The sequence below is a fragment of the Bos taurus genome, chromosome 6 (genome assembly GCF_002263795.3).
Source record: "Bos taurus isolate L1 Dominette 01449 registration number 42190680 breed Hereford chromosome 6, ARS-UCD2.0, whole genome shotgun sequence".
Classification (NCBI taxonomy): Eukaryota; Metazoa; Chordata; class Mammalia; order Artiodactyla; family Bovidae; genus Bos; species Bos taurus.
Window position 1 is genome coordinate 40,110,041 of NC_037333.1, and position 12,717 is coordinate 40,122,757.

Here is a 12,717-nt window from a genome sequence, read left to right on the forward strand (position 1 = left end):
TCAGTTTTTTTAAGATGCTCAAATAACCCTTTTCAGTTGCTTTGTTTTAAAAATGATATTTGGCCATTTGGGGATATCTGAGTAAAACAAATCGGCTTGTGTGTGCTTTCAGAATTCTTAGTTACAACCGTTTGAGATGTATTCCTCCTCGAACCTTCGATGGACTGAAGTCTCTTCGGTTACTGTAAGCATCTTATGTTTAACAAAATACTTTATTTCTTGAGAATCTGGGTTTTATGTTGATTTTTAGTAATTTAACTGCTTTATTTTGGGGATTTTTTGATTATATGCATTAGAATTTACTACAGATTTGGAAATGGAAAATTATATCTTACTGTATCATTTCTCAACAGATTTTACTTGGACAACATAATTTTTTCTTTTGTAATATGTTGTTGCTTTGGTCATTTATTTGATAATATATGAGTTTAAGATACAATTTTATATGGATCTAATTTTGAAAAAAAATAGAAATTTTTAATTTCTTTAAAAGTTACATAATACAACACAAAATATTTTTATTATACAAAATTTATCTTACAGTACATGAAGTAAAATATGGTCTTGTATCCCAATTCTCTCCCCAGAATTGACAGTTAAACAGTTTAATGTTATCGTCTGGTTATTTTTTATGTTTTTTTAATATGTTGATATATTTATGCCCACAGCAATATAATTTAAAAATGATAAACAGATTTTTGTTAAGTCTGTCATTGACTTTATTTAGCAATATGCTTTAGATTTTAGATTTGCCATTCCATCAAACATAATACTCCTCAGCTCTTTAACTGCTACAGACTCATAGAATGGACGAACCATAGCTTGTTTAAGTATCCTCATCTTTACTGTCATTGGGTTGATTCCAAATTTTCATTATTTTATACAGTGCTGGAATGAACATCCTACACATCCATCTTACTGTCAAGCATATTAGAAGAATACCAAAAGTAGTCATCTTGTTGTCCACCAAACAATTTTAAATGTATTATTTTAATATACTATCCATTTCAAAGCACTCTTGAAAATATTAAATATTATAAATCCCTTCATTTTTGTCATATGACAGATGGAACATTATTTTCCATTCTTCTTTTAATTTGCAATTCCAGTTACTAGAGCATTTGAGTATATTTTGTTTATTGAGTGTTTGCATTTCTTATTCTATTAGCTTGATCATATTAATTCTCATTTCCTATGGTTACTTTGTCTTTTCCTTATTAACATACCTGCCTTTATGCACTTGACTCTAAGTTTACAGGTCTTTTTTACAAAGGAATTAACATATTTATAGCTTATGTATGTTGCAGATACTTCCCATTCTGTTTTCTATATGTAATCTTTTTTTAACTGAAATATAGTTGATGTGTTGTATTGGTTTCTTATTGCTGCAAGGTGATTTGGTACACACACACAAACATATATATACATGTATGTATATATTATTTGTCAGATTCTTTTCCATTATAGTTTATTACAAGATTGAAAATAGTTCCCTGTGCTATGCAGTGGGACTTGTTGTTTTATATTATGGTTATATTTTACATCGTCAAAAATATATCACTCTTTTTCATTATGATTTCTGAGTTTTATAACATAGAACTTTAAAAAGCCTTACATATCCCATTTTTATAAAAAGGAATTCATCTATATTTTACTTTAGTACATTTTCAGTTTTATTTTTGCATTTAACTCTTCTATATAAAATTTATTATGCATATGATATGAAGTAGGAGCTAACTTTTTGCTTCCCCAAATAGATATCCAGTTATGTGAAGACTATCTGTTTAATATACCATTTTCTACACTGATTTTAAATAACTGTTACTGAAAACTCATATATTGGGGATTTTTCTGAACTCCCTGAAATAATAGGAAATTTAATTTTTCTTTTCCTTGTTTTTAGTTCTTTACATGGAAACGACATTTCTGTTGTGCCTGAAGGTGCTTTCAATGATCTTGCTGCATTATCACACCTGTGAGTATCTATTTCATGAATATTGGTTTAGGGTCAAACTCTCCCTGGCAAGTGAGTTTGGAACAAATGGTCCCCTGCCATTTTTTTATTGTCATATCATAAAATGTGATTGGTTCCATCTTTAAAGAAGATCTAAAGATTTAAAATCTAAATTCAGTGCTCTTTACAAGATAGCCTTAATTTATCCTTCTGCTCCTAACTCCTTGTTAGTTGAGTTCTCTTTGCTTATAAAAATATCTCCTATTACAAATGTGGCTCCCCAGCTTCCTGAATGAGTAAATGAATGAATGAAAGTCTCTCAGTTGTTTCCGACTCTTTGCGACCCCATGGAGAGGGCCTGCCAGGGTCCTCTGTCCATGGAATTCTCCAGGCAAGAATATTGGAGTGGGTAGCCGTTCCCTTCTCCAGGGCATTTTCCCAGCACTGGGATCCAACCCAGGCCTCCCATATTGCAGGCAGATTCTTTACCATCTGAGCCACCAGGGAACTCCCCCAGCATCCTAGTCTATTCCTTTTCTCTTAATATTCTCTGATTCTGAATATTATATCGCCTTCAATTCAGTCTGCCCAAACCTTGTTTATCCAAGTCACATCCCAATTGTCACCTTCTCCAAGAAGCCCACCCTGATTTGCTCAAACTGGATTCATTTATTGAGCAAATATTACTCAGCATTGACTATCATTGTTGTTTAATTGCTCAGTTGTGTCTGACTCTTTTGCAACCCTTTGGATTGAGATTTCCCAGACAAGACTACTGAAATGGGTTGCCATTTCATTTCTCCAGGGGGTCCTCTGTACCCAGGGAATGAACCTCATCTCTCCTGCCTGCGTCTCCTGCACTGCAGGTGGATTCTTTACCACTGAGCCACTGGGGAAGCCTAGCATTGACTATGGTACCATGTACAAATAAATGAGAGAATGTTTAGATATTACTATGTGATAGAAGGAAACGGCCAAATCCTCACACTGGGTGAAATGTTTTTCCTTTGCATTCTTTCTTATGACAGGTTGTTTATACCTCCATATTCCTTGGGAGTACAATAAAGCAGTTTATTAATGAGATCCATAAAAATCTCACTTGAATCAAATTCCTCTATTTCATTACTGTTAGTTGTACTGTTAAGACTGTAGCAAACCTGTAAGGAAGTTCAGAGACCAGCCCTGGAACCCAGAGCTTTGTCAGGCTCAGTTTGGTGTCACCTGGTGACAGTTTAAACATCATTGTCAGTTGGTTCCTGGTTCTCCAGAAGAAGTTGCTATATTTTTTCTTCTGTTTGTCCTCCTCTCCAAAACCTACCAAACTCCAAGAAGATAAGAAGTTCAGATAATTGAGAGAAGGGAATGGGCAGAGAATAGGAGCCAGTAGTCAACCATGCTACACCTGCATTTCCCTTACAGAGGCTCTGTTATCAATGGAGGTTTTTGTCCATCTGACTGGTGCTCACTTTCAATATCCCTTACATTAAACTACCAGGTCCCTGGAGGCAAGACCTCCATTTTTTTCACGTGTCAGCCTAGCACCTACCTCAAAGTGGACGTCAGGGCCACTCCTCTACAAATTCCACGGAAGCCACTTGCCTGAGAGTCCATGTGAATGAGATCCCTGGCTCAGGGGTGCAGGACTATGGTGCTGTGGCTGAGTGCTGACTAAAGAAATGGCCATTCTGCTAGTATTAGGGTGCTGAACTAGAAAAGTCTGCCTGGGAAGGTGCTGCTTGAGCTATGTGACATTTCTCTCCAGCAGTGAGAGCGATTTGTCATGTCTCTTATTTTGTCATGTATTTCATTTTATACAATTGTCTTTTACTCCCTGGGTCATAGAGAGCGCTGCTCCATTCACTTTTCTTACTGTGTCTGTTGGCACAGTAAGGAGTTAGGAAATGTCAGTAGAGATGAGATCCAATAGCTCAAGAACATCATTTTCCTCATTTTTAATTTAGAAGAAAGGTTTGAATCTGAAATACATGTAAGCATAACATTTACTTCATTCCAATTCTTGGCCAAAGTTGGGCATTAAAACAGCTACAATATAAAGTATTGTGGTTTTGTAAGCATAATTGAAAGTCTCATCATATAAGAATAATTTTGCATAAACCATATACCTAGAAATATTACTAACTTGAAGTTAATTATAAATCAGAATCAATCAGTTTTTAAATGCTTCTTCATGCATATACTGTTTGTACCCAGGCTTGGGAAGCTTGTGAACCCATTGGTTAATGTCTCTGGCCTCAGTTTTTCAGTCTGTAAACTGGTTATTAACAGTATTGATCTCATACCTCTTCTATTTAGAATAAAATGAGATAAGTAATAGAAATGGCTTAGCACAGTTCTAGTATATCATAATGATGCAGTAAATGCTATTATCTTGATTATTTTTCCTATCACTATATCTGCTTATATAAATAGGCACCAGTTTTTCATTTTCTAATATGAAAAACTTAAAAGAGACAGAGGGAGTTCAAAATCAGCTTTGGGGAGCTAGCTTTATGCACCTTTATTATTTTACATCCATCCTTATTGTCTTGTCTTGTACTGGTCTTTGACTCTAAACCATCCTTTCCAACCTTCTCCATCTGCTTAAATCCAAATATCTAAAAGATCAGACTTCCTAAACCACCAGGCTCCCAGAAAAGTTACCCTTTGTTGAGTTATAAATTCTTCTACTATACCACTTATAGTGAAAATTATTTGTAGGTATGAGTTTATGTTACTCTCCTTTGCAGAAGGAGTTTTGGAGGTTAAAAATAATGTATTACTCATAGCGGAGTCCTCAGAACCTGGCATAGTGATTGGATTCTAAGTAAATCATTGGTGAATGAAGAAAGTGTTATCTACACTTAGGGCACGCTTGTACCCAGTATAAAGCTGTCTGCAAATACAGGAGACCTTATAAAGCCGGCTAAGTGTTAACACGGGTGACAACTCACTAAATCACACTGCACATAAGTGAGAAAAATGGGGAATCCCTAATCCCTAATGCCTCCAATTTTCATTTTTATCAGCAAATCTATAGGGACTTGTAGTAAGCATCACCGAGTTACATTCCCTTAGGAAATAACAATACTTCCATATTTGTGTGTGTGTGCGTGTACCTTTGTGTGCTTTTGTGGTGATGTTTTCCAGAGCAATTGGAGCCAACCCTCTTTACTGTGATTGTAACATGCAGTGGTTATCCGACTGGGTAAAGTCGGAATACAAAGAGCCGGGAATTGCTCGCTGTGCTGGTCCTGGAGAAATGGCAGATAAACTACTTCTCACAACTCCCTCCAAAAAATTTACATGTCAAGGTATGGTTTTTAACCATTGTCCTTCTTCTGTAAATAAAACTTGATCGTATTAATTTTAAAAAAGAAACAGAAAACCATGGGCTGCTAGGTTTCAGAGGGACAGCTGAAAAACTCCAATAAATAATTACTGTTTCCTCCTGTGCTTGGAGAAGACAGAGCAGTTACTTGAGGAGCCCTAGTAAAGAACTAGGCTTTTCAAATAAATTGCAGAAACAATGCATTGGAAATGACTACGTTTTCTTTAAAATATAAGGAGAAATGAAGAGTACACAATTTCTGGAAATTCCTCTCATGGCCTCTAACAAGTAAAATATTTTGCTTTTGCTTTGTCTAAACGTGTGCCCTGCTCCTAGGGCTTCCAGGGCCCTGTGGCTTCCTGATGCCAGGTAAGGAGGCACGAGCCCTTCCCCATGTTCAGGCCAGACCTTCTGCCTCACCTCTTGTGCTGCACTCTTCCTATGTTGATGGTGCTGTTCTCACTTGTTTGGATCCTTTTATTTTTCCTTTGTTTTATGTACTTGTGAGTTCTATACAGTGTCTTAGTAACATATTTTCTTCTCTTATTACAAAACTAATCTATGTCCAATATAGAAAACCTAAACAAAAGGAAAATGTGAACAATAAGAGACTGAAGAACTAAATGTAACAATTAAGGACAATGCCAAAAGATAACCAGTGTTAAAGTTGTTTTGTGTATCTTTCCACTTTTTCTAATCAAGTAAATCTCAATATCACAGCTAATTTTGAAAGAAATAAAAAGAAGATCCTCAATATTTTGCATTGTTCTTTTTTCTTGAACTTTATTTTTCTCCTTGAATTTATATTTCAAATACCTCAGAGAATTGTATCATTCTTTGCTACAAAAAATATGTATATATTTTGCATTTTTAAAATTTGCTACCAGTAAAGATCTATGAGTTTCTAATTTTTTCTTAGAAGTAAGTGTTGCCAGTAATACTTATTGAGCATTGGTTGGAGCAGCATAGTTATTTATCAATATGTTAACACTTATATTCAAACTGTAAATTTTCTTGGAAATGCCTCTCTGGGATTATGTGCATTGACTGTAAGAGCCTTTGCAAATAACCAGTGTTTTAAATTATAATTTTATAATCTCTGACATTCCCTTGGAGCAGTGTGCCACATGGTAAATTTCTGGTGGACTGAGAAGTATACCATTTTTTTGTAAGGTCAGAGTGGAGATAGGGAATGAGAAACTGCCATAAAGCTTGCTTGTAGGCATATTATTGGGCAGAGTAATTCTAGAAGGGCTATATGGGCAAGTTGAGCAACTGCAGACTATTTTTACACTTCTCTGTACCCAGGGATGCTCATACTCCACTTTGAAAAATGCTGGTGTTTATCTATAATTCTAAGTTTAGGATTCCATAGAGATATTTCTTGAAAAAATAATTTCACGATAATGTAAATTTGAGAAAAGCTACATACTTACATTCATTCTTAGAGCATCATAGTCCGTATTAATCTATTAAATGTTCCCAGAAATCTGATGAATACAAATGAACATGAAAGTGAAAGTGAAGTCACTCAGTCGTGTCCGACTCTTTGCGACCCCATAGACGGTAGCCTACCAGGCTCTGCCGTCCATGGGATTTTCCAGGCAAGAATACTGGAGTGGGCTGCCATTTCTTTCTCCAGGGGATCTTCCCAAACCAGGGATCAAACCCAGGTCTCCTGCATTGCAAACGGACGATTTGCCGTCTGAGCCACAAATGAACATACATGCATAAAATAAATGTCTCTTTATACCTAACTGGTTTGACTTTTTTTCCATTAATAGTATTGTTTGTTCTTAGTATAGCATGAATGGAAATAAGCTATACTAAGGGAACATTGGTCTGAATCAGTAGAGCCTGATAGACCTTTCTTCAGTGATAGAAATGTTCTGTACCTGTGCTATCCAAATATAGTAGGCACTAGCCACATGTGGTTGTTGAAATGTAGCTAAGGCAACTGAGGAAGTGAATTTTTAATTGTATTTAAATTTAAATGTAGTTGTATGTAGCTAATGGCTGCCATGTTCAGTAGTGCTGTTGCTACGGGGCTCAGAGGAAGATGTCCTTTCGGAGTAGCTATGAAAGGTTTCTTGCAGGAATGTGTAGGCCAGTTGCTTGAACAGCAGGCAAGTGTAAGGACAGGTTGGAGGAACTGCAGGAGCCCAGCTGTGATATAGGAAAATGTTGGAACTGTGGCAGTTTAGTTTACTAGTCACTGAGTTATCAAAGTAACACATCACACACATTTCAGGGTATACCTTAAACTGCATAAGTATTATGTCTATGCAAGTAGCATAAACATTCAAAACTCAATAAATATAGTGTAACTGCATTTAACAAGCTTTTAGATTTACTGGGTTCTTCTATAACATAATTTTAGAAAGATAGCAAACATTGAAACTCATAATGTTCTTTGCCAACATTGTCCAGTATTTGTCAAAATATTGTGAACCAGTCTCACGTGCTTTGCTAGAAATATTTACTTTACTAATTGGATTGGTAAGGGGCACAGTATTCTAATCCATTCATTAAAATAATTAACTCTGGTAAATCTACTGAGTACTATGTTTTTGAGCTTACATGCTTTATGAGCTTGAAAGTAATAAAATAATGCTGCTTTAAATATTTTATAATTTTGGTTTTTTATATTTTATTTTAACTTTTGCCATAGTTATGCCAGTTTAATATGTTTTATTTATTCATGAAAGTCATGGAAGTACATATTCCTAATATTAAAGTTTGTAAATATGTAATTTCAAATTTCAGCAGGAAGATGAATATTCTTTATTTGCAAACATGTTTACATAGCTATATTTAAATAGAATTTAAATGTTTTCTCTGCTAGAAAACACTGTATTATTATTGTGAGAAATCAATTCTCGCAATACCATTTTTATCTTACATTTGCAGAGTATTTTCTTTGTGGTATAATATTTATAGTTTTAGTGCACAACAGAAAAAATGAATTGCATGAAATATATTATCAGAGTATATTTAATTAATACCCAGATTAGGACATTCTTGAGTGGGAAGCAGATGATCATGATTTGTTGTTATAACCTAGGTGTCCTGTTTTCATCTTTTAAATATCAGATGAAATTAGAGTGCTCAAGCAGAAAATGGAGATTTTGCCCTTTCCAGGTTTTCATTGAAAACACCAGCATGGAATGTAGAATACTGTTAATTTCTAATAGTCCCTTTATTGTTCTTGGTTCAGGAAGCTTTAGCTATATAGACAACTAAATTGTTCATTTTTAATTTGACATTTATTAAACACTTAAATGTGCTAAGAGTGAACCATGTGATGATAAATCGCTTCAGTAGTGTCCAACTCTTTGCGACCCCATGGACTGTAGCTCACCAGGCTGCTCTGTCCATGGAATTGTCCAGGTAAGAATACTAAAGTGGGTTGCCATTTCCTCCTCCAGGGAATGTTCCCAACCCAGGGATCAAACCTGCTTCTCTTCTGTCTCCTGCAGTGCAGGCGGATTCTTTACGACCAGCGCCACCTGGGAAGCCACCAAACAGAATGAACAGTCTAATGTAAACAAGTGGTGTACTGCTTCTTTCATTCAACAAGTACTGTGTGAGTTCCTATTATACAACAGGAGTGGTCCCAAGATATTAAGAGTACAATAATAAATAGGACAGAAAATCTCTAGCCTTCATGGAGCTTATATTCTACCAATAGATACATTTTAAGGGATAATTACAAAACAATATGGAAGTTTGGTGGTAGAAACATATATACAATGTTAATAATGTATATCCAAACCAAACAGTTGTGGAAATGTAACCAATACCACAGATTTCCTCTTCTGTGGAGCCCTCCTCTTGGGCTCCATGATCACTGTGGACAATGACTGCAGCCATGAAATCAGAAGACGATTGCTTCTTCTGATGGCAGGAAAGCTATGACAAGCCTACACAGTGTGTCGAAAAGCAGAGACATTCCTCTGCCAACAAAGGTCCATATAGTCAAGGCTGTGGTCTTCCCAGTGGTCATGTACGATTGTGAGAGCTGGACCATAAAGAAGGCAGAACACCAAAGAATTGATACCTTTGAACTGTGGTACTGAAGAAGACTCCTAAAAGTCCCTTGGACAGCAAGGAGATCAAACAAGTCAATCTTAAGAGAAATCAACCCTGAATATTCACTGGAAGAACTGATGCTGAAGCTGAAGCTCCAGTGTTTTGGTCATCTGATGAGCACAAACAACTCACTGGAAAAGTCCCTGATGCTGGGAAAGCTTGAGGGTAGAAGGAGAAGAGAATGCCAGAGGATGAGATGGCTGGACGGCATCACGGATGCAATGAACATGAACTCGGACAAACTCTGGGACATGGTGAGGGCCAGGCAAGCCTGATGTGCTGCAGTCCATAGGGTCGCAAAGAGTCAGACACAACCGGGCAACTGAACAGCAACAACCAGTACCACTCAGTCCATCAGGGGAACAGGAGACTGGTATAGTGTGTCAGGTAGAACAAGAATGGAACATAAATCAGGGGAAGCAGCTCCTATGGGCAGGTGTCTGGTAGCCAGGAACCCAGATCAAGAGGCGAGGAACTGATGCTCAACATATCTCATTACTTATCTGTGAAGATCAGTTAAGGGTCAGGAAACCTGGGACCGTTTCGTATCCCAGAATGACCAACATTCCACCACCACGTGCTTGCTGTCTTCTGCTAATTTTACAAGTTAAGAATCCTCTAGGTTCTGGAATTTCTAGGAAAAACTTTCACATCTCTCAGTAATAAAATTGTAATGTTGTCAGGTTTTTTTTTCCCCAGTGAATCAATATCCTTTGTTGGAGGGTGTGTGAGAGGGGATATTCTTAACAAGCTCAAAGTCTTATTTTGTGTCTCAAAACTGTTAATTAATATTGACCTTAGTTATTTAAAGTATGAAGGGGATTAAATAATTTAACCCAACTAGAAGTAATGAAAATTTTAATACATCAGTTTTGAAGTAGAATTTAAAACCGTATCAAATTCTCTTCAAATTTAGTATCACTACCACATAGTTATAAATTTGAAATAACCATAGCTGTAGGGGGCTATGATTTTCTCACTGGCTAAAAAAAAATATTCAGGTTTGTACATCGTTATTTGCCAAAAGCACTGTCTTTAAAAAACAAAGGCTATTTTTTATTATACTTTTTTTAAAAACTTCGAACACTGGGGAAATTTTAACAGACATTTATTTTAATAGGAGATGAGAACCAATTATTTGTATTCTGTTCTTAAATGTTGTACATCCATATTATCTCTGATACAGTAACTCCATAAAATAATTATTTCCCTTTTTCACTTGAGTGTGATTTAAGAACTTAATTTTCTGGCCTAAGTTCATATGTGATTGTAGCAAATGTCCAAGCCCAGGGATCCCAGAGGTGTAATACCCATCTTTGTGTTTTTGTTTAACCATTTATATAATGCACCTTTGTAGGATTTTAACCCCCTGTCATTTAGGGACCATCTCTACCCCTTGGAAGGAAAGTTGTGACCAACCTAGATAGCTTATTCAAAAGCAGAGACATTACTTTGCCGACAAAGGTCTGTCCAGTCAAAGCTATGGTTTTTCCAGTAGTCATGTATGGATGTGAGAGTTGGACTGTGAAGAAAGCTGAGCGCCGAAGAATTGATGCTTTTGAACTGTGGTGTTGGAGAAGACTCTTGAGAGTCCCTTGGACTGCAAGGAGATCCAACCAGTCCATTCTAAAGGAGATCAGTCCTGGGTGTTCTTTGGAAGGAATGATGCTAAAGCTGAAACTCCAGTACTTTGGCCAACTCATGCGAAGAGTTGACTCATTGGAAAAGACTCTGATGCTGGGAGGGATTGGGGGCAGGAGGAGAAGGGGACAACAGAGAATGAGATGGCTGGATGGCATCACTGACTCGATGGACTTGAGTTTGAGTGAACTCTGGGAGTTGCTGATGGACAGGGAGGCCTGGCGTATTGCAATTCATGATGTCTCAAAGAGTTGGACACGACTGACTGAACTGAACTACCCCTTCCTTGAAACTATAGGGATACCAATGGGCTCCCTCTTGCCCATTTTAGTAGCTTCTTTTTAGCTTCTTGATTTGCCCTCTTTTCATCGTGCACATTGGTGGCCACTGCTGCTGCTTGTACATTCCTGTTGTCTCTTCATTCCTTTGCTGACTTCTTTTTCTTACCCACTCTTTACTATTGACACAGTGGACTTCTCTCCTCAGCTCTGATGATTAATTTCAGTCCCATAGCTTCAAGTATCTAGCCATGACTTTTCTTATGAACTTCTGATTCATATTTCCATTCACCTAGTGAACTCCTGCCTTGCAGAAACTTAAAACACATATTACAAAACATGCCTTCCCATTTTCCATATTCTCTTACAGCTGTATTCAGTAGTTGATCCATAGATGTCTCTATTACTGAACTGCTTGTTAGGTATTCCCGGTGTTAAGTATCCTCTACTTTTTTCTTGAGTTCTCTTTGAAATGCATCTGACTTTACATACGAGGCAATACTTCCACTGTTTGACTTGTATGTCCAAGGGATATAGTTCCAAGAGGTTAGAATATAAAAATAAGTGGACTTCGATAAACTAGGTGGATGTAAAAATCACATTATAAGAAGAACATTTAGTTAGGTGGAATTGTAATTTAAATAAAATAGGAAGAGAAATCATATCATTTTAAGACATTTGAACATATAAGAGGATGCTGCTATTTGGAAATGCTATAATTCACAAACATCTTTTTAATTAGCTTTCTCTCCAACTCAAGTGCTGTAAATAAGAAATTATCTTTGAAGAGCTGATTTTAAAAGAGAGATTTGAAAAAAGAAGCAAATAGAATGGTTGCCATAGTAATCAACTTTACCAAGCTGAAGAATATGTTCCTAATTCTGATGCCACCAAAACCAAAACCATTTGTGGTTAAGGAAATCATCAAGGAAAGCCTGTGCACGTGGGGAAGCTTGCTGTGCTGATTCTTGTAGCTAGGCCAAATTTGTCAGAAAGCAACACATCTCCTTTCCCACACCCACAAGAAATTGCAGATACTGAAAATAGTTGAGCAGATTTGCTATATTAAAAGCCAAACCTGGTCCTGGAAAAAAGTGGAGAAATTAGATAGTGCTGATTAATCTGATATCGCCCTGTAGATATTTATTAAATAAATCTTGACTGTGCTAAAATCAGGGCAGAGACTACTTCAGCCTGGAATTTTTTTTTTCTCTTTTATTTTTTAAATGTTTGACCATGCCAGATCTTAGTTGCAGCATGCAGGATCTTTTTTTTTTTCCTTCAGCCTGGCAGTTTTATCATCTGCATACTCTACTAAAACACTTCTTAAAAACATACCCAGTTTTTTTTTCCTTAAACAATCTCTGGCTTCTCATCTAAATAATCAAACATAATTTTTGAAAAATGTCACATTCCACAGAATA

At 36.4% G+C, this 12,717-nt stretch overlaps 1 protein-coding gene across 3 annotated transcripts in view; it reads left to right on the forward strand.

The window, feature by feature from the left end:
• SLIT2 (slit guidance ligand 2) overlaps positions 1 to 12,717 on the forward strand; it is a 406,423-nt gene that overhangs the window by 332,041 nt on the left and 61,665 nt on the right. For all 3 annotated transcript variants that reach the window (XM_005207790.5, XM_005207792.5, NM_001191516.2), the window contains 3 exons: positions 113 to 184; positions 1,904 to 1,975; positions 5,102 to 5,265. In XM_005207790.5, the coding sequence (XP_005207847.1) occupies positions 113 to 184; positions 1,904 to 1,975; positions 5,102 to 5,265 (308 nt within the window). The remainder of the gene's footprint in view (positions 1 to 112; positions 185 to 1,903; positions 1,976 to 5,101; positions 5,266 to 12,717) is intronic.